The 25,159-nt window shown below is 41.6% G+C and overlaps 1 protein-coding gene across 1 annotated transcript in view; it reads right to left on the bottom strand.

The window, feature by feature from the left end:
- The window catches only part of LOC122798750 (zinc finger protein OZF-like), a 177,450-nt gene that overhangs the window by 6,178 nt on the left and 146,113 nt on the right, over positions 1-25,159 (bottom strand). Inside the window, exon 3 of the mRNA XM_044067852.1 lies at positions 17,185-17,307. Coding sequence (XP_043923787.1) covers positions 17,185-17,307 — 123 coding nt within the window. The remainder of the gene's footprint in view (positions 1-17,184; positions 17,308-25,159) is intronic.

Below are 25,159 nucleotides of genomic sequence, written 5' to 3'. Positions count from 1 at the left end.
GCTCACACCTGGTTAAAGTTTCCTTTACTTTGGGCCCAAACAGTGATGAGCCATCGAATGGGGTATTAATAAAGGAAGACTTAAAGGGTTCCGCAAAGGAACACAGATGCATCCAGGCTTGTCTTCAAAGAGCAATGCCTGAACTAGCGGCTCTACTCGAACCATCAGCTGCATAGGATATGAGACGCATGGACGAGTTTACCACTGAGTTGAAGGTAGCGAGATGGGCGTTGACTTTGTCGGCCACCCCTGCAACTATCGTACCCTGGAGAGCATCTCCTAGCTATTTCAGGAGGTCTCTCTGTAGTCGTCTCATAAAATGGGTCAAGTAGTTCAGTGATCACAGAGAAAAAGTCGCTGAACTAAACATGCGCTTCCCATACCGATCCATGACCCTAGAATCTTTGTTAGGGGGATGGATAGATGCGGATGTTTCAGACACTTCCTTTTTGGTGGCTGCAGCTACCATCATGGCATCAACAGGTACTCCCTTTGTCAAAAATGGCTTGTCCACTGAGGCAGACATAATTTTATTGGGTTTACAAGGAACAGGTTCCATGGCCTCCGGTGACTCCCACGCCTTATGAGAAATCAGTTCCATGAGCTCATCGTAAGGCGGAGACACCCAAGAAGTGGATGGTTGAGACTCAAAAGCCTTCAAGAGCATGGATTCATCCTCAGTAGGGGTCTTGGACTGCCAATCACCCCTCTGACTAAGGATCTCTAGTACCTCTGCAAAGGAGATATTCTCAGAGGGGGATCAAGCAGACCGTTCTGACTCATCTAAGTCCATGTCAGATGTCAAGGACTCCTGTGGGGAGTCTAAGTGCCTCCTTTTGCACAATCTCTTCCTGGGCACCTCCTCAGTGGGGTGATCTGGGGAGGTCTTGAGGTTTGGGGTCTCTACGCTTAGAGGGACCGGTAGATGAAGAAGCAGACACAGGAGCTTGAGAGGAGAGGGAAAGCTGAACCGATGCTGATGTTGTCTTTGGAGACAAAACTCTCCTCATAGCATCGAAGGCACCATGGCTCCGACGAGGAGTGGACGGACCTGAGAGTACCATCCGATCCTCCCGCACTGAAACCCTGGGATCCGAGCCCGAGGTAGGAGCCGAGCTCATCCGAGCCGAAGCCCCAAGAGGAAGAGTCAGCACTGACAAATCGGTTCGACTATCCTCCCCGGACTCGACAGGAGAGCGTCAGCTCCTAGAGTCCTCAGTCGGCACTGAGGACATCTGAGTAGATGGAGCCGATAACCCCAGTGCGGGTATCGGCTCCAAGGGTTCAGTTTCCTTCAGCTCCGAGAGTCCAGTACAGCTCAGGAGGAGTAGACAAATCCGGCTCCATGGTCTTCTGCACCGATGAGCTGGTCAGGGCCAATAACAATTTGGCAAGTCTTGGTGCCTGTAAAAGCTTCTGCACTAGCTGATCCATGTCCAAATCTGAAAGGCTGTCTGAGGACTTAGCTGAATGCACCGAAGGTGCTGATTGGAGCAGAGGGGAAGAAGGAACTTCAGAGACCGGCTCCAATACCGAGAGCTGGCTCCAAATCAAAGGTACACTCGGTTCCAATGTCTGTGGAACTGATGACCATCCTGAAATTTTTGCCTTTTTTGTCACTTTATCTGAAGATTTGGATTTTGAGGATTTGGAGGACGCACTAATACCCTCATGGCTACTCAACACCTCAGAAAAAGATTGCTGTAGCAATCCCCTGTCTATAAGTTTCCTCTTTCTCTCCAAGAGGACTCTTGAGGAAAAGGAGTGACAAATGCTGCAGGTGTCTTGGAGGTGTTTAGTCCCCAGACAGTAGACACATTGAATGTGTCCGTCAGTGACGGACATTTTCTGCCCACAATCTGTGCATTTTTTAAATCCCGATTTAGGATGGGATTTCTCCTTTTCATCCAACATATTTAAATAAAACAAACAGTAAACTGCAAAAGGTAATAAAGTCCTTACTCACTTGTAAAGATCCACAAACACTAAGCCCAACCTGGGCACTATCTATAACAATAATTATAGATTAGAAAAATAGAGCTAAAGAGGCCCAATAAAGAGGCCCACAGAAAAAAAGCAGACTATTATAAAGATTAATAAGAGTAAATAGGGCTAAAGGCCCACACAAGGCCCTAACTTTTAAACTATTTATAACTATTGAAACTATAGATTATATTATGAAAAGACCTAATACTAACACACACTATTTTTTAAACAAAAAGGAAAACTTTTTATATAGGCTTGCTGTTGTTTTTTCCCAAAAATAGTCCGAGCTAGCTGGATCACTGAGATCTCTCTTGCCGCTGCAAACTAGATCAGAGGTAATTCCAGCAGTGCATTGTGGGATAAGGGGCTTGGTCTCGAGCTACTGGCAAACCTTGAGCTTTGCTATCGGCTCCGAACCCATCAGTGAGAATAAACGGCGAGATTTAACAACTTCACATATAAAGTTTCAGAAAGGAGACAAAACATCTTAAGATTTGGTACATTTTTTTAAATACAAAATTCTAAAAAATACAAGAATGCAAAGACAAAAGAATATTAAAAAAATAAAACTCATCTAATATATTAATTCTGTAAAGTTAGATAAACTGGGTAACAGAATCAAGTTGTTAAACAGAACAAATTATACTGAACTGAATGTATTATATACCCTGAAAGAAACAGAAAAGTGACAGGTACAGAAGAAGCATTGCAAGCATTCAGAAAAAAGTATAGAAATGTAACAAAATGAATACAATACAAACACAAACTTTGCCGGTAAGCTAAAAAGCAAACAGCTGGTATGAGGCAAGCACTGCAAAAACACAATATCAGTGATGTTGTTCCTTTTTAATGGACATGGAACTTCATCAGAAAACAAAATCACTAGCAAACTAATTAGTTTCAACATTACAAGTCATGCCCCTCCTCCATTTAAGTAATAAGTCACACATCCATTCACGAAGACAGTAACTACATTTAAAGTGACATTACAACAACATTTTACAAGACTAAACATCTTATGGTGATATAAATCAAATTCAGCTTAAGAATACTCTTTAGATTAATATTTTCATTGAACCCCGGAAAATAGTCTGACCTTAAAATGATCTGCCATTTAAGTCTTTAGCTTCCAGGACTTTTTTGCAACTAAAAGTTTCAGTTTTAATCTATTCCAAGACAAAAGTAAAACTTATGAAAATGCTTCCATTCCAAACTATGCCTAGCCAAAGCATTACAGACATCTTTTTTAACTGCCTTCATATGTTGTCTGATCCCAAAATGTAGTTCTCGGACACATTTTCCCCCACATAAAATTGTGAGCATGTGTCACAGCTGGCCAAATAAACAATACAACAACTATGACAGTTATATCTCGTTCTGACTATACATACGTAATCAAAGTAAAAAGAGCTTGTGTTACTAATATAAGGACACTGTCTACAGTTGGTACATGAAAAATTAAGAGAGTGGGGTAAGAATACTAGGGTACTTACTGACACAGAACCTGGTTATAAGAGAGCGGGGTAAGAATACTAGGGTACTTACTGACACAGAACCTGGTTATACGACAGTGGGGTGAGAATACTAGGGTACTTACTGACACAAACCTGGTTATAAGAGAGTGAGGTAAGAATACTAGGGTACTTACCGACACAAACCTGGTCATAAGAGAGTGGGGTAAGAATACTAGGGGTACTTATTGACACATAACCCAGTTATAAGAGAGCGGGGTAAGAATACTAGGGTACATACTGACACAGAGCCTGGTTATAAGAGAGCAGGGTAAGAATACTAAGGTACTTACTGACACAGACCTGGTTATAATAGAGTGGGATAAGAATACTAGGGTACTTACTGACACAGAACCTGGTTATAAGAGAGTGGGGTAAGAATACTAGGGTACCTACTGACACAGAACCTGGTTATAAGAGAGTGGGGTAAGAATACTGACACAGATCTTGGTTATAAGAGAGTGAGGTAAGAATACTAGGGTACTTTCTGACACAGAACCTGGTTATAAGAGAGTGGGGTAAGACTACTAGGGTACTTACTGACACAGAACCTGGTTGTAAGAGAGTGGGGTAAGAATACTAGGGTACTTACTGACACAGAACCTGGTTATAAGAGAGTGGGGATAAGAATACTAGGGTACTTACTGACACAGAACCTGGTTATAAGAGAGTGAGGTAAGAATACTAGGGTACTTACTGACACAGAACCTGGTTATAAGAGAGTGGGGTAAGAATACTAGGGTACTTACTGACACAGAACCTGGTTATAAGAGAGTGGGGTAAGAATACTAGGGTACTTACTGACACAGAACCTGGTTATAAGAGAGTGGGGTAAGAATACTAGGGTACTTACTGACACAGAACCTGGTTATAAGAGAGTGAGGTAAGAATACTAGGGTACTTACCGACACAAACCTGGTCATAAGAGAGTGGGGTAAGAATACTAGGGGTACTTATTGACACATAACCCAGTTATAAGAGAGCGGGGTAAGAATACTAGGGTACATACTGACACAGAGCCTGGTTATAACAGAGTGGGGTAAGAATACTAGGGTACTTACTGACACAGAACCTGGTTATAATAGAGTGGGGTAAGAATACTAGGGTACTTACTGACACAGAACCTGGTTATAACAGAGTGGGGTAAGAATACTGACACAGAACCTGGTTATAACAGAGTGGGGTAAGAATACTGACACAGAACCTGGTTATAACAGAGTGGGGTAAGAATACTGACACAGAACCTGGTTATAACAGAGTGGGGTAAGAATACTAGGGTACTTACTGACACAGAACCTGGTTATAATAGAGTGGGGTAAGAATACTAGGGTACTTACTGACACAGAACCTGGTTATAAGAGAGTGGGGATAAGAATACTAGGGTACTTACTGACACAGAACCTGGTTATAAGAGAGTGAGGTAAGAATACTAGGGTACTTACTGACACAGAACCTGGTTATAAGAGAGTGGGGTAAGAATACTAGGGTACTTACTGACACAGAACCTGGTTATAAGAGAGTGGGGTAAGAATACTAGGGTACTTACTGACACAGAACCTGGTTATAAGAGAGTGGGGTAAGAATACTAGGGTACTTACTGACACAGAACCTGGTTATAAGAGAGTGAGGTAAGAATACTAGGGTACTTACTGACACAGAACCTGGTTATAAGAGAGTGGGGTAAGAATACTAGGGTACTTACTGACACAGAACCTGGTTATAAGAGAGTGGGGTAAGAATACTAGGGTACTTACTGACACAGAACATGGTTATAAGAGAGTGAGGTAAGAGTACTAGGGTACTTACTGACACAGAACCTGGTTATAAGAGAGTGGGGTAAGAATACTAGGGTACTTACTGACACAGAACCTGGTTATAAGAGAGTGGGGTAAGAATACCAGGGTACTTACTGACACAGAACCTGGTTATAAGAGAGTGGGGTAAGAATACTAGGGTACTTACTGACACAGAACCTGGTTATAAGTGAGCGGGGTAAGAATACTAGGGTACTTACTGACACAGAACCTGGTTATACGACAGTGGGGTGAGAATACTAGGGTACTTACTGACACAAACCTGATTATAAGAGAGTTAGGGTAAGAATACTAGGGTACTTACTGACACAGAACCTGGCTATAAGTGAGTGAAGTAAGAATGCCAGCATACTTACTGGCATAGAACCTGATTATAAGAGAGTGGGGTAAGAATACAAAGGTACTTACTGACACAGAACCTGGTTTTTAGGGTCAGGTAAGAATACTAAGATAATTTCTGATACAGAACCTGGTTATAAGAAAGTGGGGTAAAATACTAGGATAATTTCTGACACAGAACCTAGTTATATGAGAATATGTTAAGAATGCTAGGGTACTTACTGATACAGAACATGGTTATAAGAGAGTTGGGGTGAGTATTTGAAGGAGATGGATAAATTGGGAAGGTTAGAAAGAAATTGAAATGTAAAGTGGGGACTAAGACAGGAAGATAATTGAGGGGGATTTGTATACAATATATCTTGTATAGAAGGGGCGGAGGTTGAAAAGGGATAGTGCAGTATGAGCTGGCAAAGAAAAATAAGAGTTACCCTGGTGATGAGCATGTGCATGGCCACCTGTAGTTTAGTTACCCTGGTGATGAGCATGTGCATGGCCACCTGTAGTTTAGTTACCCTGGTGAAGAGCATGTGCATGACCACCTGTGGTTTAGTTACCCTGGTGATGAGCAAGTGCATGACCACCTGTGGTTTAGTTACCCTGGTGATGAGCATGTGCATGGCCACCTGTGGTTTAGTTACCCTAGTGATGAGCATGTGCATGATCACATGTGTTTTAGTTACCCTGGTGATGAGCATGTGCATGGCCACCTGTGGTTTAAGTGTTTTATCATCTATTTAATTTGAAATGAAGGATTAAACTATTAACCACACCATTTTATTTTCACTTCATTATACATCTAACAACTAATCAGACTACTGACTTCTTTCTTTGAACTGCAGTCTACTTTATTAAACAGATACACATCTTAGCCATTTTGTTCCATGTCAATACCCTCTTCAAGCTCAGTTCTGTTTTCCAAAAGCTTTCAGTTCCACATTTTTAACATCTGTAATCACATTTTCACCTCTGTTATTGATGGTCTGTCTTTAATTTTACTTTAATTTGAATTTTAATTTGAACTTAATAACTATAGACCCATTGCTATACCCCTCCCCCGGCCAAAATCCAAGAAAAATGCATCCATACTCAAATGCTAAAATATCTCCTAGACAACAACATCCTGTCACCTACTCAACATGGTTTTAGACCTGCCCATAGTACCACTACAGTCCTCCTCTGCTTCACAGACACAATAAACTCTCTCACAAATGAAGGCCTGCAGGTGTCAACTCTTTTTTTTTTTTGGATATGTCCAAAGCATTTGACACAGTCTCACACCAAATCTTGCTAAACAAACTAAACCAATATCGCCTATCAAATTCCACTCTTACCTGGTTCGAAAGCTACTTAACTGGCAGGTACCAAGCTGTGAAATGGGAAAATTCTCTCTCTCTCCTCAGCTTCCCATAACTATAGGAATCGCACAGGGTTCTATCTTAGAACCACTACTATTCACAATATTCACAAATGACCTCCATACCTCCACACAGCATGCATATATCATTCAGTATGCAGATGATACTACCTTAATCTGTGCTGCACAAAACATTCCAACCTCCTGCAAATAACTCAACTAGCATTCTCTGATGTTGAAAACGAACTTACCAAAGCCCAACTTATCCTCAATCCAAAGAAAACTCAGCTTATGATTATAACCAGTTCTAACAAAAACACTGATAACAGTCAATTCACTATCTACTCCGCAAATGTTACTCCAATCACTCCAGTGGCACAGACTAAGCTATTGGGAATAACCATAGACTCCCACCTAAAATTTGATAGTCATCTCAATTGAACTATTAAAAAAGTACATGCCAAACTGGAATCACTCTACCATATCAAACCATTTCTTACCAACAACACAAGATCAGCCATTGCTCGCTTCCAGCTTCTATCCACCCTACTCTATGCATCTCCCATTCTGACTAATCTCAACAAAACTGAACTAAGCAAAATGGAAGCTTGCTATAACAGAATTGCCCGCTTTGCTGCAAATTGCTCATATAGAACTCATCACTGTACTGCTTTGAGACAGCTCCACTGGCTTGAACTGACAAACCTCCTAACCTACAATCAACTCTGCCTCTGTCATTCTATTACCTCTCCAATAAGTTTCCTGCCCTGAAAAACCTAGTACAACATCATTCAGCCAAATGGCCTCTTAGATCATCAAGCAAACTACTACTAGAAGTAACCAACAGCTATAATAGCTTTGGAGACACACTATATAGTAGTTCAGTGGCTAAAAAATGGAACTCTCTCCCCACTAGCATACAAAACACATTGTTCATAGCCTCCTTTAAAAACCTCATCAGGCAACATCTCAAGCAAAGTTGGCAGTGCAATGACTGCTCCCCAGGCTTGTGAAAGCAGAAAAGGTGCACGTACTAAGCCTAGAGTACTTGATAACATCACTCTTAGGTTCATAGGTAGGTACTAGGCTATCTGCCCGAGGGCATTTATAAGCCTAGCCAGAGGGTGTCGGCTTTCGCCGCCCCATTGATTAATTAACTGAGTCTCTGTCAAGCAGAGCCAATGAAGTGATCCCAGGGGTGTATTTTTTGTTACCCATCCACTCGTCAAGGCCTCTTTTGAAGAGTGTTAGTGAGGGGCTCTGCCTAATGTAGTTAGGAATTTTGTTCCAAAGCATGGGGAGTCTCTGTGACAAGAATATATCCCTCCAACATGTTCTATTTATTGTTGTGGCGAGGTTTAGCTCACTAGAGCGAGTGGCTCACATTGACTTAGATTTCATAAGGTGGAGCATGTCCATCAATTCTGAGTTGGACATGGCTTTGTAAGTCAGGCAGAGATCACCTCTGAGTAAGCGATATGCCACTGAGTACAGCCGTAGTTTTTTCAGTCGGGCTGCATAGGACATATGTTTGAGGCCAGTAATCTTCTTGGTGAGGCGCTTTTGTGATCTTTCAAGCTGTTGGAAGTGTCTTGTGAGGTACATCCCAAATGGGGCATTGTACTCTATGATGGATCTGATGAGTGACGAGTAGAGGGGCACTATAACCTCTTTATTTCTAGATGCGAACCCCTTAGTAATTAGATGGTCCACATAAAAGGATTTCCCAACTACTTTGGCAATATGATTGTCAAAGGAGAGATTACTATCTACCTGGCTCCCCAGATCTCTTATTACTTCTTCTGCATTAAGGGAGCTGCTGCCTATGTGGTAATTCGTGAGTGTTTTGTTTTTCCCCAAATGGGATGACTGCATTTTTTGGCATTTAGCTTAAGGCCATGACTTTGACACCAGGTGTCTGTCTCAGTTAAGGCCTTTTTAAAGGATGTCCGTGTCAGCCGGAGAGTCAATTATGGCTCCCAGTTTGCAATCATCGGCGAACTTGGTTAGCCATAGTCCTCCTGTGTTTGCCTGTACTTTTTAGAAATATATGCCAAACAGTAGGGCCCCAAAACTGAGCCTTGCGGGACACCACTTTTGACTGGTTTAGAGTCGGACCTGGAGCCCACTATTCTTACCGTGTGAGTTCTGTCTGTAAGCCAGTTGGCAACCCATCTCGTGACGTAGGGGTTTATGTTCAGGCTGATGAGTTTTTCTACAATACCCAAGTGAGGAATGGTGTCAAACACCTTGGCGAGATCAAGGTAGGCTGTGTGAACCACCTTTCCCTCGTCTACGGCCTTGGTGACTGTCTCGAAGAAGTCAACCAGGTTTAGTAGGCATGATCTGCCCTTAACAAAGCCAAACTGGGTCAGGTCAAGTGTTTGGAGGTTCCCAATGTCTTTGTTAATGAGTTCCATGATGATGCGCTCCACAGCCTTGCAGACCAGGCTAGTCAGGCTTATAGGGCAATAGTTACCAGGGTCAGTTGTGGCCCCTCCTTTGTGGAGCGGAATAACCGTTGCTGACCCATTCTATGGGCATGTAGCTTGTGGAGAGGCTGAGGTTGAACAGCATGTTTAGGTGGGCGGTTAGTTCGTTCTGTAGTTCTTGCAAGACGCAGCCTGGGCCATCATCTGGCCCCATCGATGCTGTGTTTTTGGCTTTTGAAAGGGCCGTTTTCACCTGTGCTTCTGTGACTTCCGGGAGACTACACTTTTCCGGTACTGTTGTGGGCCCTTTTGAAGGTGAGAGGAAGGTGAAGTTTGCACTGAATCTATCTGCCGGTATTGTTGGCAATATCAGTAGGTTCAGTATATTTTCTGCACTAGCTTAGAGCATATCTGAGAGTTGCCACTTAGATTCCTGACATAGCTAAAGAAGACTTTTTGGTTATCTTTCGAATCCTTGGCTATTTTTCTTTTGAAGTTAGCCTTCTATGATTTTATGAGGGACTTCAGTTTCGTACTGATACCGATCAGGGATGTCTTTCCTTCTTGGCATTTGCTTTTTTTCTGAACTAGTTTCCTCCTTTTGTTGTATAACCTGTTTATGGCAGGGGTCCACCAGACTGGTTTCCTTCTCTTAGGGGAGTGAGTCTTGGTTTGCTAGGGATGGCGCAATCCATGCATCCTTGTAGGTGCTTAGAGAGTGCAATTGTAAAGGATTGTGCATCTTGGGCAGTGTTATCCTTTAGCGCGGAGGCTGTGAAACTTACCACCTCTGCCTTAAGTAAGGTGAAGTTTGCTTTAGAAAAGTTTTTCACTGTGGTTTACTTGGTTGGGGGTGGTGGTGGGGTGTGGACATCCAGGGCGATTAGTTTATGGTCTGACCTAACCAGTGACGGGTTGACCTCCTGTACGGTGCACCTGTCACCCATGTTGGTGATGACCAGGTCCAATATGTTGTGGCCTCTGGTAGGGGAGTTTACTAGCTGATCCAGGGCATTTGAGTTGATAAATTCCAGGAAGTGCTGAGCCTGGGAGTTTGTACTCAAGTAGTTTTCCCAGTTAATTGTAAGGTAATTGAAATCTCCCAAGATCAGGGTGTTCGGTAGGACCTTCACGTTTTCCAGTGTCTCTAGAAAGGCTGAGTGGTGGTCCTGGGTCATGGAGGGTGATCTGTAGCAGGCCACAAATTGCATTGCAGATTTGCCCGATGTTAGTTGCACATGGATGATCTAAGAGGTATCATGCTGCGCCACTAACCCGGAGGTGTGGGTATCCTTGATGAATATGGATACATCCCCTCCTTTGTGTTTTGGTCCGTGTTCTGTGGCCGAAATGTGTGGTACGAGTTGTAGCCCAGTAGTGCTGGAGTGCTCTCTGGAGCCTTAAACCAGGTTTCAGTTACTGCACAGATGTCGATGTTCTCCATACTTTGGAGTGCTTCGAGCACATGCATTTTGAGGTTTAAACTCCTGGCGTTGAGTAGCATAACCCTCATTTTTTTTACTTGTGCTGTTTACGGAGGTGGGTTTGAATTTTGAGCCTTGTCTAAAAAAGGCACTATGGGGGCAGCAATAGCCTTGGCCAGTATTCGAAAGCCAAGGGGTAACAGGTGCAAGCCGTCTCTTGCGAAGCAACGCGGCTTGTCGAGCAAGTCATCCCAGGCTGACAGACACTGGATCCCCTTTGAATGACACCAGAAGCTTAGCCAATTGTTGAAATTGATCATTTTTTCTTTATACTGAGGTATCATTCTTGGTGAGGGCAGGATGCTACTCAGGGTCAGGGTCACACCCACCTGGGCTACATGATCAGAGAGCTCTTCCATGTCTCTTTTCATGTAGTCCAGGGAGGTATGTCTCAGGTCATTCACACCAACATGAACAATGACAGAGTCATATCTGTACTTGTTCTGGAGTGACCTGAGTGCTTGTGTTATGTGGCAGAATCTGTCTCCCGATAGGCAGCTAACAGTAACCTTCTCCTTGTCCAGCCTCAAACTCTGGCTAATGTACAATGTATGTACTGTACCTATGTACTATGTATGTATTCTACCTAGGTTTCAAATTTCAGCTGTACACCACAAATCTATTAATTACCTTTATTTTTAAATTGTTTCTTGTTTCTTCTCTCCACTGTAACTGTTGATGTGCTGCATACCACTGTAAAAACATGTCTATTATAATTTGTGTATATACTGACCATGTCTAAATATCTAAATGTATCTGTAGTTATTTTTCTGTGTAGAGATTTACTCCCCGGGCCTCTGCTGAAAAAAGGCTTTTTCAGGTCAGTCAGACACCCCCGGTTATCAAATGTAAAATAAATAAAATAAATTGTCCATTTTCTAGTTTTATCTTTCTTAGTCACTACCAACACTAACGTTAGCAGTGCCTTCACCTCTTTAATGAGTTCTATTTTACACCAACTTAGCAAAATCACCTCTATACTGACGTTATAAGATTAATCATATTATTCAAATCGTTTTTGTAACAAAGTAACTCCATACATTCCGAAAATGTATACCCCCAAGAACCTCCTTCTTGACCATCATATCTCTAACATACTCCTTGTCTGCAGGAATATTTGTTCCAGTCTCATAGGGGTGTGGAAATACTTATCCATATATTTCCATACATAAATTCTATGATTTCTTGATTTAAATGTATATAGGTTCATAGGTTCATACTAGGCTATCTGCCCTAGGGCATTTATAAGCCTAGCCAGAGTGTGTTTGGCTTTCACCACCCATTTTAAATGAATTTTGCTATACCCTTTTTCGAGGTTAGTATACTGTGCCTCTGTCTAACAGTGACACAGAAGTGATACCCGGGGTAAACCTACGATCTCCCATCCACTCATCAAGATTCCTCTTGAAGACAGTCAATGAGGGATTCTGTCTAACCTGGACTGGGATTTTATTCCAGAGTGAAGGGAGCTTTTGGGTTATGAACCGGTCCCTCCAGCATGTCCTATTTATTTCAGTGCAGAGGTTCAAGTCTCTCGAGCGCTTAGCTTGATGGGATTTAGATTTTCTGAGGTGCAGCATGTCCATTAATTCCAGGTTGGACATGGCTTTATACGTCAGGCACAGATCGCCTCTGAGCAGGCGGTATGCCACTGAGTAGAGCTGGAGTTTCTTTAACCGGGCAGCATATGACATCTGTTTGAGCCCTTTGATCCTCTTAGGTGAGGTACTTTTGGGGTCTTTCCAGTTGCTGCAGGTGTCTGGTAAGGTACATCCCAAAAGGGGCATTGTACTCAATTATGGGCCTGATGAGGGATGAGTAAAGAGGCACGATGACCTCCCCTGATCTAGATGTGAATCCCTTCATGATTAGGTGGGCTATATAAAATGTTTTTCTAACCACTTTGGCCACGTGGTTTTCAAATGAGAGATTGCTATCAACTTGGGTCCCCAGGTCCCTAATTACTTCTTCCGTACTTAATGGATTACCACCTATGTGGTAATTTGTGGGCACTTTGTTTTTGCCAAAGGGGATGACTATACACTTTTTGGCATTTAGCTTGAGGCCATGGCTCTGGCACCAGTTGTCTATTTCTATGAGGCCCTTTTGTAGGATGCTTGCGTCGGCTAGAGAGTCGATTATGGTGCCTAGTTTGCAGTCATCTGCGAACTTGGTCAGCCACAGTCCTTCCGTGTTGGCCTGTACCTCCGAGAAATATATACCAAACAAGAGAGGTCCCAGGACTGAGCCTTGTGGGATGCCACTTGTAACTGGTTTGGAGTCTGACATGGGTCCAGCAATTCTAACCATGTGGGTTCTGTCCTTGAGCCAGTTTTCAACCCATCTAGTGACATAGGGGTTTATATTTAAGCTGGTGAGCTTATCTATAATGCCCAAGTGGGGTATTGTATCGAAGGCTTTCGGGAGGTCCAGGTAGGTTGTGTGGACCACCTTCCCCACGTCAATGGCCTTGGTGACTGTTTCAAAGAAATCGACCAGGTTTAAGAGGCAGGATCTGCTCTTAACAAAGCCGAACTGGGTAGGATCCAGTGTCTGTATGTCCCCAATATCTTTATTTATGAGGTCCATGATGATCCTTTCCATAGCTTTGCAGACCAAGCTAGTCAGGCTTATGGGGCGATAGTTTCCAGGATCCGTTGAGGCACCACCTTTGTGGAGAGGGACCACTGTTGCTGTACGCCACTCTTTGGGTACATATCCTGTAGTAAGGCTGAGATTGAACAGTAGTTTTATGTTTGGGTTTAGCTCTTCTTGGAGTTCATGTAGGACGCAGCCCGGGACACCGTCTGGTCCCATTGATGCTGTGTTTTTTGCTTTGGAGAGGGCGGCTCTTACCTGAGATGTCGGGGGGGCAAGCACTCTGCTGGGATAGATATTTGCCCTTTTGGTTGCGCTGAGCCTGTCAGCTAGGATGTTGGCAATGTCTGTGGGTTCAGTATATTTTTTGACATTTTGGACTAATTCTGAGCATATCTGGGAATTCCCACTCAGGTTCCTAACATAACTAAAGAAAGCCTTGTGATTATCCTTAGTGTCCTGTGCAATTTTTCTCTAGAAGCTGGCCTTAGACGATTTTATGAGTGCCCGTAGGTTTTTGCTAATACTGATCAGAGATGCCTTCCCTTTTTGGGATTTTGCTCCATCATGTAGTAGCTTCCTCCTTCTATTGTATAGTTTGTTTATGGCTGGAGTCCACCAGACAGGACGCCTGCCTTTGGAGGATTGGGTCTTGGTTTTATTTGGGATTGCATGATCCATGCATTCCTGAAGGTGTTCATAGAATGCGTTTATAAAGGATTCTGTGGTCTGGGCCGTATTTTCCACAGGCCCGGGGGCTTTGAAGGATTCCACTTCGGTTTTGAGGAGTATGAAATTTGCTTTAGAGAAGCTTTTCACTGTGGTTTTCTGGGCAGGGGGTGGGGTCGGGATGTGAATATCCAGTGAGATTAGTTTATGGTCTGATCTTACCAGTGAGGGATACACTTCTGGTCTGGAGCATAGAGCCCCCATTTTGGTGATGATCAGGTCCAGTATGTTTTCCCCTCTTGTGGGAGTGGTAACAAGTTGTTCCATAGCATTTGAGTTTATAAATTCTAGGAACCTTTGGGCTAGGGTGTTGGAGCTACAGTAATGCTCCCAGTCTATGTTTGGGTAGTTGAAGTCGCCCAATATAATGGTGTTTAGAGAGACCTTCATATTTTCCAGTGTTCTCAGGAAGGCCGAGTGGGGTTCCTGGGTTTGGGAGGGTGGTCTGTAGCAGGCTATAAACTGGAAGGCAGTTTTACCCACTGTTAGTTGCACATGGATAGTCTCTGATGCTTCGTGCTGTGCCACCAACCTGGAGGTGTGGGTATCTTTGACGAATATTGATACTCCCCCTCCTTTTGTGGTTCGGTCCAAGTTTTGGGTTCAAAAAGCATGGTATGAGGTATAACCTGGTAGTGCTGGGGTGCTCTCGGGAGCCTTGAACCAGGTTTCTGTTACTGCACAGATATCGATGTTCTCCATGCTAAGGAGAGTTTCGAGTGCGTGCATCTTGAGGTTTAGACTTCTGGCGTTGAGTAGCATTACTCTTAGTTTCTTATCTCTTGTGATACCTATGGAGGTGGGTTTGTCTTTTGAGCCTTGCCTAAAAAAGGCACTATGGGGGTGGCAAGAGCCTTTGCCAATATCCAAAAGCCCAGGGGTGACAGGTGCAAGTCGTCCCTAGTGAAGCATCGTGGCTTGTCGAGCATGTCATCCCAGGCTGACAGGCATTGGATCCCCTTTGAATGACACCAGTACTTAAGCCAATTGTTGAAATTGATCATCTTGTCTTCATATTATGGCATCATTCTTGGTGAGGATAAGATGCTACTCAAGGTCAGGGTCATACTGGCCTGGGCTACATGATCAGAGAGCTCCTCTATGTCTCTTTTCATGTAGTCCAGGGAGGTACGTCTCAGGTTATTCACACCAGCATGGACAATGACTGAGTCATATTTGTACTTGCCTTGGCGTGACCTGAGTGCTTCTGTTATGTGGCGGACCCTAGCGCCGAACAGGCAGCTCACCATGACCTTCTCCTTGTTCAGCCTGGTGAGCGGGACGTCAGTGTGCCTGACGATAGAGTCACCTATTACAAGTGTATCAGGTGTGTTGTTTAGCCTTAAGGGCTGTGACTGTTCGGCACACTGGCTTTGTGAGCTATGTGTTGCACGTGTTTTGTTTTGGGGTAGCAGTTGCTTGGGTGTCTGCTTTGGAGGTCTCTGCTGCTTAGGCAGATTTTTAGTTAGAGCCTCCGAGTATGTTTTTCTGTGTTTATGTGTTTGGTTTGCTGTCGTGGTAGGTCTATGTGAGACTGGAATTGTAGTGAGTGTGGTTTCCTTCTCCTCCTGACTAGTTACGCCAGTACTGAGTTGAGAGAGCTTAGCCTCCAGTTTGGCTATATGGTTGCATCTATCACATGTGATGGAATTTGTTGGGAGGAGGAGAGGGTTGTCTGTGTACATGAGGCAGTTGTAACATTGCCTCAAGATTCCCAGATTCACCAGCTGGACCAGAGAGGAGATTGACAACTGACCTTTGGACATGCTAGAATAGTATTGGGAATTCCTTTATAATTGAAAAAAGGGCCAATGGGGAACAAGGTACTCAAGGGGAGTTTGTGCGGGTGTAGTGCTTTTAATTTTTTAATGCTGACTTATATAATTGCTTTAGTGAGCAAGTGCCAGGCTTTAGAGTAGGAATAGGGTGTTTATTATGAGAACTAGAGCAGTTCTAAGGGAAAAAGTGAAAGCAGACTTTGTGGAGCTGAGAATGGTTTAAACCCAATTAAGTGGAGCTGCCCGATGCTGAGCTATGTGCAAAATCGCGCAAAGCCGTGCCAAAGCGGGTTTTATATAGGGGGACTTGAAAGAGCTAGAAATTGGCCCAAAACGGCCAATAGACTACCAGATTATTGTGCTGGGAACACTCCTCCAGGGATAGATAGGCTGCTCTAAGCTCCCCACTGCCACTGGTGAACAAAGAAGCCTCCCTTTATCCAAGAAAGGAAATGGGCAACATAGGAACTTTCCAAAAGTCCACAATACAGCAAAGCCTGTATTTGGACTACTCTAGGACAGGAAAGACGGGAAACAAAGATAATTTTTTTGTGTTTTTTTCTTCTTGTATCTGGGGTTAAGACATATTTCTCCTCCAGTGATCATCTGCAGCAGCTTTATTTAATCAATCATTCACTCCATGCCCTTTTTACCCTTGCATCGTACTGTTTTCTCAACTCTAACATTTACATGCCCTTTTTATTACACTTTTCTGGTGTGCCATTCCTGCTCTGGCCTAAGTTATACAATTTACTACTCCTGGTTTAACAAAATCATCATCTAACCTCAATACATCTTCCTTGAGCTCTAACATTAGGTCTGTATATGCAAGATGATCTATGTTCAATAACCCCAAGAATTTGTCTACCTTCATTCCATTTTATTACCTTATCTCCTTTTATTACCTGTCCCCAAAATCTCATTTCTTTGTTCTATGTTCTCCAAATGCTCATTACATTTTCTTCTTATAACAAATAGTATTATCTATACGTGGTGTTCTGTTTTTCCAAGGTCTAACTTCCTTTAATGTAAAAACTTGCTTAACGTTTTTATGAATACAAGTCTCTACAGAATACTCTCTCCTGTACTTCCACCAGACTCTTAATTTACACTTAATTGAAAGTTTTGAAAAATGGAATATATTTCATGTACTTACTGCTAACTCTGTTACCAGGAAGATGGTTTTGCTGCAAAGTCATTCCTTTGTCACCATTATCAGATGGAAGCATCTTATCTTTCAAAATAAGTGACCAAAGGTGGTCCACTGGGATGCTGTACCCTACAAATTAAAATGAGACAAAATTTAAAGATGAACCGTATTCTTCCAGGAATACTTAGGTTTCCAAAGGGCTGTTCTCAAAATACAGCTAAAGGAAAATGATAAAGCAAGAACAGAGACACATTTCATCAAAAACCTTGCATGAATACAAGTCACCTCAAGCAATTTCCATATTGTTAAACTTTTAGTGTGTGTGTGTGTGTGTGTGTGTTTGTATGCGAAAATATGTTAACTTTTTATAGTATTTAGTTTTGTAGCGTTCAGAGTCAAACACATACAGCTCCACCAGTATTTATTAAATTTTGGTAATTCAGCAAATATAATGATGTAAATAACTGCTTCAGTCTGACCCAGAGTCAGCTGCATAAAGAACATAAACTAAATGTTGTGTAGTACAAAAATATATAGTGAAAAACATACAAAAAGAAAATCTCAGTCTAATAAGAGATCAATATACTCATTAAAGTATATTAGCCGCGGTCGTACAGCGGTAGCATTGTTGTCTCACAGCAAGAGGTTCTCCTGTTCGACTCTCGGCTGGAGTGCCTTCTGTGTGGAGTCTGCATGTCCTTTCCATGGTCGAGTGGCCTCTGAAAGATATGCGCGAATGGGCATGACTTCGCTGAAGGTTGGGCATCGGGCTGGCAACTCGGCATCATAAAAATCTACTGCCAATCATTAGCGGACCGGAGTTCCGCTGTGGCGACCCCTAACCAGGAAAAGCCGAAAAGATAAACAAAACAATACTCATTAAAGTATATTAGATAAAGAAGCATGTAGAATACTAAAACATATCAACACTGTATCAAATGTTCAGACAAACTTTTTTTATGACCCAACACCATGATGTCAGTGAAACTGTAATCTGCACTGAGACATGAAGTACATAACTATTTCATAGTGGTGTAAGAGTTCCTTAAGTAGAACCAAGATCAGTACTTACCTTATTCAGTAAGATGTGCTGTGTGAAGTTTGTGTGAGAAGGAAATAACACCTGGAACAATCCTGATATCTGCAGGATGGGTATTCCAGACCAAGAGGCAGGAGTGGAGAAATCGTGGAGAAAGCCCCATAACCTACATTAGTTTGGGCTCAGAGAACAGGTAGAAGGGAGACAGGAGATTCATGTTTAACTACAGAAGGATGAGGTAAGGTAGTTGTCCTAAGGTGAATCATGGGCTCAAGTGGTCAGCATATATCACAGGTGACTGATCTGTAAAACAGGAAGCACGGGGCACATTTTGTTCACTCTTCAGCAGGTAGACAGACAGCCTTACAAAGAAAAGAATCTTTGTATTCACTTCTGGGAGCTAAGATAAATACATTTTATAGAAACAATGATCCAATGTAGTTCACCAAACAAGCAATATATGTGAGGAAATGCCTACATAAAATATTGCTGATGCCCATTGGTTTCACTGGCCTTAGGGTCTAAATTCTGTTTACATTCTAACATACTCCAAAGTCTTGTTGAACACCAATTCAACTAGGACCTCATTTAAAGAACTCGGTTAAGACAAGTACCTAGAAATGTACAGACGCTGACAAATTCAACACATACACTACTCACAGAAGGCACACCCTAAGTAAATTAACTAACAACTTACCATTTTCAAAAGTACAGCCCCAAACAACTGGCTGTTTTTACAGTTTGTAGATAATACCTACATCTCCAAAATGGTTCAACATTTTCCTTTCTTTAAATGTACTTACACTTTTCTTGACTCATTTATCCCCTTAAATATAATGCTTCTTTGCAGAGAAGATTTGAGATGGTATTTATACTGACTAGGGAAAATTTAGCCAGGACATAAATTCCATTACTCTTTTTAACAGGAGCTGTAGGATCTATTATATCCATTTACACTAGTACCAACTCAGGTAGATGCGATGTCAATTTAATGTTTCATGTGAAGGACAGAATTTTCAGGAACTTCTACTCGCATACCCATCAATAAAACACCTCTCTACATTGAAATCCTATACCAAAAGGCATGAGAGAAGCTGCATATTGCAAACACCAACACTACTAATCCAACTTCTTTTAACCTCTACATTACCCCCTCCATCTTTTATATAGCTCCCTTTCACCATATTCCACTCACCTATATTCACCCTGGGGATCACTTCTGTGGCTCTGCTCGACAGGGTCAAAGGAAAATAATTTTCTTGGGTGGCGAAAGCCAGGGTACCTTTTTGGCTAGGCTTATATAGGCCTTAGGGCCAATAGCCTAGCACCTACCTATGAACCCATTGCCAACACACCCAGCTAACAAACCATCCATAATGTACCAGTTATATATTACTAACATCTTCCACACCATAGTGCAAATTGCCTCTAAGCTAGCCCTTTGTGGAGATGTATACCCAAACCATGGCTTCAACAGCCCCATCAACCACCCAACAATGCACAACTCCATTCCCACCCTTACACATCTCCCCAAAAATCATCCAACCTGCTTCTGCTTAACATAAACATTAGAAGCATCACAAACAAGATCTCAGAACTACATGCACACCTATCCCTCTACTCCCCTGATATTATTTTACTCACAGAAACATGGCTAAAACCGGATACAACTAACAGTGAAATAACTCTTCCTGGTTATAACTTACTGTTTAAAGATAGGGCAAACAAAAAGGTGGAGGTACTGCTGTTATATTTAAGACCCGATTAGACATTGAACTAGTGGACCTTCCACTACCTACATTTACTGCAGCAGAAGTTATAATTACTAAACTACATCTAAATACTAAAAAAGCCATAACCTAATTGGCTGCTACATTCCACCAGGGAACAGTATAGATGCTGTAGAAAATCTCCTCCACTAGGCCTCTAACACTCTACCTCAAGAAACCTTAATACTAGGTGACTTTAATATTGATTGGCTAACATGCAATTCCTCCAAACCTACAAACTTCATCAACCTCCACAGGTTCTCATAACTTATCCAAGTCCCAACTACAATTGATAAAACACCAAAAAGGGAATCAATACTCAACTAGACATTGTCTAACAGACCAGACAAAATTAGTATTACAGTCTGTCTCCCAGACAGCCTGAGTGACCACCTACCAACCTATCTAATCAGAACTCAATCCCATATAAGAAAACCCAGCACCTTTCAACAAATACGTAGTAAAAAATACTTTAACCCCAACAATTTTACTGCTACTCTAGCAAGTTGCAACTGGCACCCCTTAAAAACACAAACTAGATGACACTGTACCCTACTTTAACTCAGCAATCCTAAACATACTAGACCACCATGCACCCCCCAGAACCATCCAAATTAAAACCAACTATGCCCCCTGGTTATCCAAAGAGACTAGATAGCTACTACACAACAGGGACAAGGCATGGGTAAACTGGAAGAAAACAGGTAATCCTACCGACAAACAAAAATATCTTGAGCTTAGAAATAAGGCAAAGAGACAAAAGGAGCTACTACCATAGCATTCAAAATAAACATCTAACCAATCCTAAAAACGTTTGGGCATCCATCAACAAAGTACTTCACCCAGGTAAAGCATACACCCCTGCCCCTGCAACAACTGATAGTTCAACTAACATAGCAACTCAGTTGAATGAGTATGTTAGTTGAATGAGTTTTTTTGTACAGATTCTATCTTACAACTAGCTAAACCACCCAAAAACAATAATAACGAACATAGATTTTCACATTAACCTGTCTCCGCCTCCACTATTAAAAAAATGCTTAATAAACTAAAACCCACAACTCTCTCCCCAGATGGACTACTATCTGAATTCTTAAAAATAGCTGCTAATGCAACTGCATATCCAGTAACAATTTTCATTAATCATTCTATAGCTGAAAATCAAGTCCCCCTTCTCTGGGAAATGTTGTACATCACCCGACTCCACAAAGGAGGCACCTCCAAGGAACTAACCCACTACAGACCTATAGCCATGCTCTCCCCCTCTTCAAAATTCTTGACAGGTGTGTACACACACAAATCATGACATTTCTAAACTCTCACAATCTACTCACAAATACACAACATGGTTTTAGACCATTTCATAGCAATACAACAGCCCTTATGTCTTTCACGCAGACAGTCAACACCCACAGGAACAAGGCTAAATATGTCTCAGCCATATTCTTAGACCTTTCCAAGGCCTTTGATATGGTTAATCATGACTAACTCATCAGCACTCTCTCAGAATTAAATCTAAGCCCTCCCACCATTTCCTGGTTTAGAAGTTACTTAACAGGCAGTCACATGGCACCAGGAACACGCCCCATTACTACCAGTCTCACTAGGAGTCCCACAGGGTTCCATTTGTGGACCACGGCTATTCTCTGTTTTTACTAATAACCTTCATACTGCTACACCTCATGCTTCTATCATCCAAAATGTGGATGATGTGACACTTATTTGTGTATCCTCCACCCCCCGATACTGCTGCAGCAAACACAATCCTCCTTTCTTGCTGTTAAAATGACTGACTGAATCACAACTAATATTAAACCCCAATAAAACTCAACTTCTTATCTTCCCACCTACACCATTCTTCTCATAATATCACATTTAACATTACTTCCAGTAATAGCACAATTATAGCCCCTGTTACTCATACTAAACTGCTAGAGGTTGTAATTGACAGCAACATGAAATTTGACATACATACTGTATATCCAATACCATAAAAAAGTACATAAAAAACTTGCCATGCTATACAGAAAAAAACAGTTCCTAACTGACTCCACCAGAGCCACTATTGCAGGCATCCACCTCATCTCAACTCTTCTGCACGCCTCACCAAACTCAGAAAATCTGACCTGTCTAGGCTGCAAACTTGTTATAATAAGATTGCTAAATTTGCAACCAATACCCCACATAGAACAAACCACTGCACTCCTCTTAAAAAACTTAATTGGCTGGAAGTTCCCCATCTCATTCTCTACAACCAACTTATAGTAACCCACAAATTACTTCACTCCCCTGAAAATACCCCTGCTCTACAAAATATACTACACCAAAGCACCAAAACTAGAGCCCTATGATCCAATCAAAATCAAAAACTCCTATTAGATGTGACCAAATACAATAATTGCACAGGTATATCCCTCTATAGCAACTCCATTGCCAAATAATGGAACAACCTGCCCCCCCAACATTTCATCCATAACTTTCATTGCCTGCTTCAAAAAAAACTTAAAATCCCACCTACAGCAATCATGGCTCTGTAACCGTGACAACCCTGATAAATCTTTTATTTCCTCCTATTGCACTGCTATCAGTTCTGCCACCCCATTTGATCTACCCCATCTTTTCTCTCGCCTACTTTCAATTACATCTCACCTCACCTTTTATGTCAAATTGTATGACATCTTTGCTTTGTAATCCCCCGTAACTCTGATAGTATACTGAATATCTATCTATCTAGTCACTATTTAGAACATATATAAACTGTTATAAATTAGGAACTAAATATACCATTTAACTGTACTTAACATCCAGGCTGTTAATATCTATTACAATACTTTGCACCTGTTCTATGTATATCAAAATGTCCAATGTAATCAAAACTTTCTAATGTAAAGTTATATACTAAATTTGGAGCTTTTCACCCCAGGCCTCTGCTGAAAAAGGACCTGTGTCCAGATGGACTATACTGGTAAACAAATGTAAAATAAATAATTAAAAATGTACTTGACAGAAGGTTACACTTCTGCTCATTTTGGCTTATACTTTCAGTTCTGTTCTTCTCCTATCCAATGGCACTTTAAACCTCACAAAATACTATTATGTCTATTTGTATTTTACTGAACTGTTACACTCGTATTTTTGTCACTATGCTTGTATACACTGGAAAAATGTTATGTCCTCCTTAATTATTGTTAGTAAGATTTTTATTTACACAAGGACCAACTGTCTTTATGTTCTCATATAAACTTTCTATAACTTCTAATTTAAATAATATTAACTATTTTATATGCTGCAGCTTTTCTCCCCAGGCCTTTCCTGGTAATCAAATGTAAAATAAATAAATGTATGTATGTATGTATGTATGTATGCATGCGTGTATGTATGTATGTATGCATGTATGTATGTATGCATGTATGTATGCATGTATGTATGCATGTATGTATGTATGTATGTATGTATGTATGCATGCATGTATGTATGTATGTATGCATGTATGCATGCATGTATGTATGTATGTATGCATGTATGTATCTATGTATGTATGCATGTATGTATCTATGTATGTATGCATGTATGTATCTATGTATGTATGCATGTATGTATGTATGTATGTATGTATGCATGTATGTATCTATGTATGTATGCATGTATGCATGTATGTATGTATGTATGTATGTATGTATGTATGTATGTATGCATGCATTTTTATGTCTGTTGACAAACTATTTATTACATTCACTAGTTATAAACCTTGAGGTTGCTAGTGATACCCCATTATTTGATATTGAGCTTAGTGAAGGATGTATATTGGTTATTAGGTTAACTTACCTGGAATAGTTCTGAATATTTGCTGTTATAACAAATTTATTTTCATATACTGCTTTATCTGATTTAATTTTTGCCTTTAATTCCTTACAAATCTGATTTAATCTATAGCTGTGTCTTCTGTTTTGTGATTATTTATAAAGTTTGAAAACATGTTTCTTTTTCTGGTATACTTTGGTTAAGGTCAAACTCCACCCAAACAGATATTTGTTAATGGTTGATTCCACCATGTTTCACTTTGGCCACAGACTCACTTGTAACTGAAACATTTTCTTAAGTTCTAGAACCAAAATCATATTTGATAAATGAAACTCTGAGTTATCCAATTAATATTGTTCAAGGAGTTTGATAGTTCATTATAATTTATAAGCCCATAATTTTGTCGGACTAATTTATTACCCAAATGAACATGCCTTCAATATAACAGAAACCAACAGACAATGGTGTATAAACGTTAGTGCTGGTAATACAGGTACTGCATCCAGAAATGCATACAAAAATGTGACAAGCATGTTGACTGACAGTAGCCTCAGCAGCAGCTGGTGACTTCAAATTAAAGGCAGGCTGTAGGAGACAGCTGAATGGGTGGGGCCAATGGGAAGGGGTGTTCATAGGTTGGTACTGGGCTATCGGCCCTAGGGCCTATACAAGCCTACCCATAACAAATCCCTGGACAGTTCTTCCCACAATATTTAATTCCCTGGACCTCTGTCTAGTAGGGTGATGGATGTGATCCCAAGGGTGAATTTCCTATCTCCCATCCAATCGTAAAGGAGGTGCTCTGCTTGACATGTGTGGGCAGTCTATTCCAGAGTATGGAGAGTCTCTGGGTCAGGAACCTATCCCTCCAGCATGTTTTGTTCATTGTGATAAGGTTTTAATCCCTGGAGCGTGTGGCTCTGAGGGATTGGGATTTCTTTAAGTGGAGCATGTCCAACAGCTCAGGGTTTGACATGGCCTTGTATGTTAAGCAGAGATTGTCTCCGAGTAGATGATATGCCACAGAGTATAGCTGGAGTTTTTTTTTAGACGTCAGCATAGGGCATCTGCTTTAGGCCTGTGATTCCTTTAGTGAGGCATTTCTGCGGTCTTTCCAGCTTTTGCAGATGTCTTGTGAGGTACATACCAAACGGGGCATTGTAGTCTATAATGGGTCTAATGAGGGATGAGTACAGTGGGACAATGACCTTCTTTTATCTGGATGAAGAGCCTTTAGTGATGAGGTGTGCCACATAGAAGGATTTCTTGACTGTTGTGGCAATGTGGTTATCGAAGGTGAGACCACTGTCCACTTGTGTCCCTAAGTCTCTCATCACACTTTCAGTGTTTAGTGTACTGGCACCTATGTGGT

The sequence above is a fragment of the Protopterus annectens genome, chromosome 3.part1 (assembly GCF_019279795.1).
Source record: "Protopterus annectens isolate FY-2018-M chromosome 3.part1, PAN1.0, whole genome shotgun sequence".
Lineage (NCBI taxonomy): Eukaryota > Metazoa > Chordata > Ceratodontiformes > Protopteridae > Protopterus > Protopterus annectens.
The sequence above is the reverse complement of the archived record's forward strand: the minus strand, read 5'-3'. Positions and strand labels throughout refer to the sequence as shown.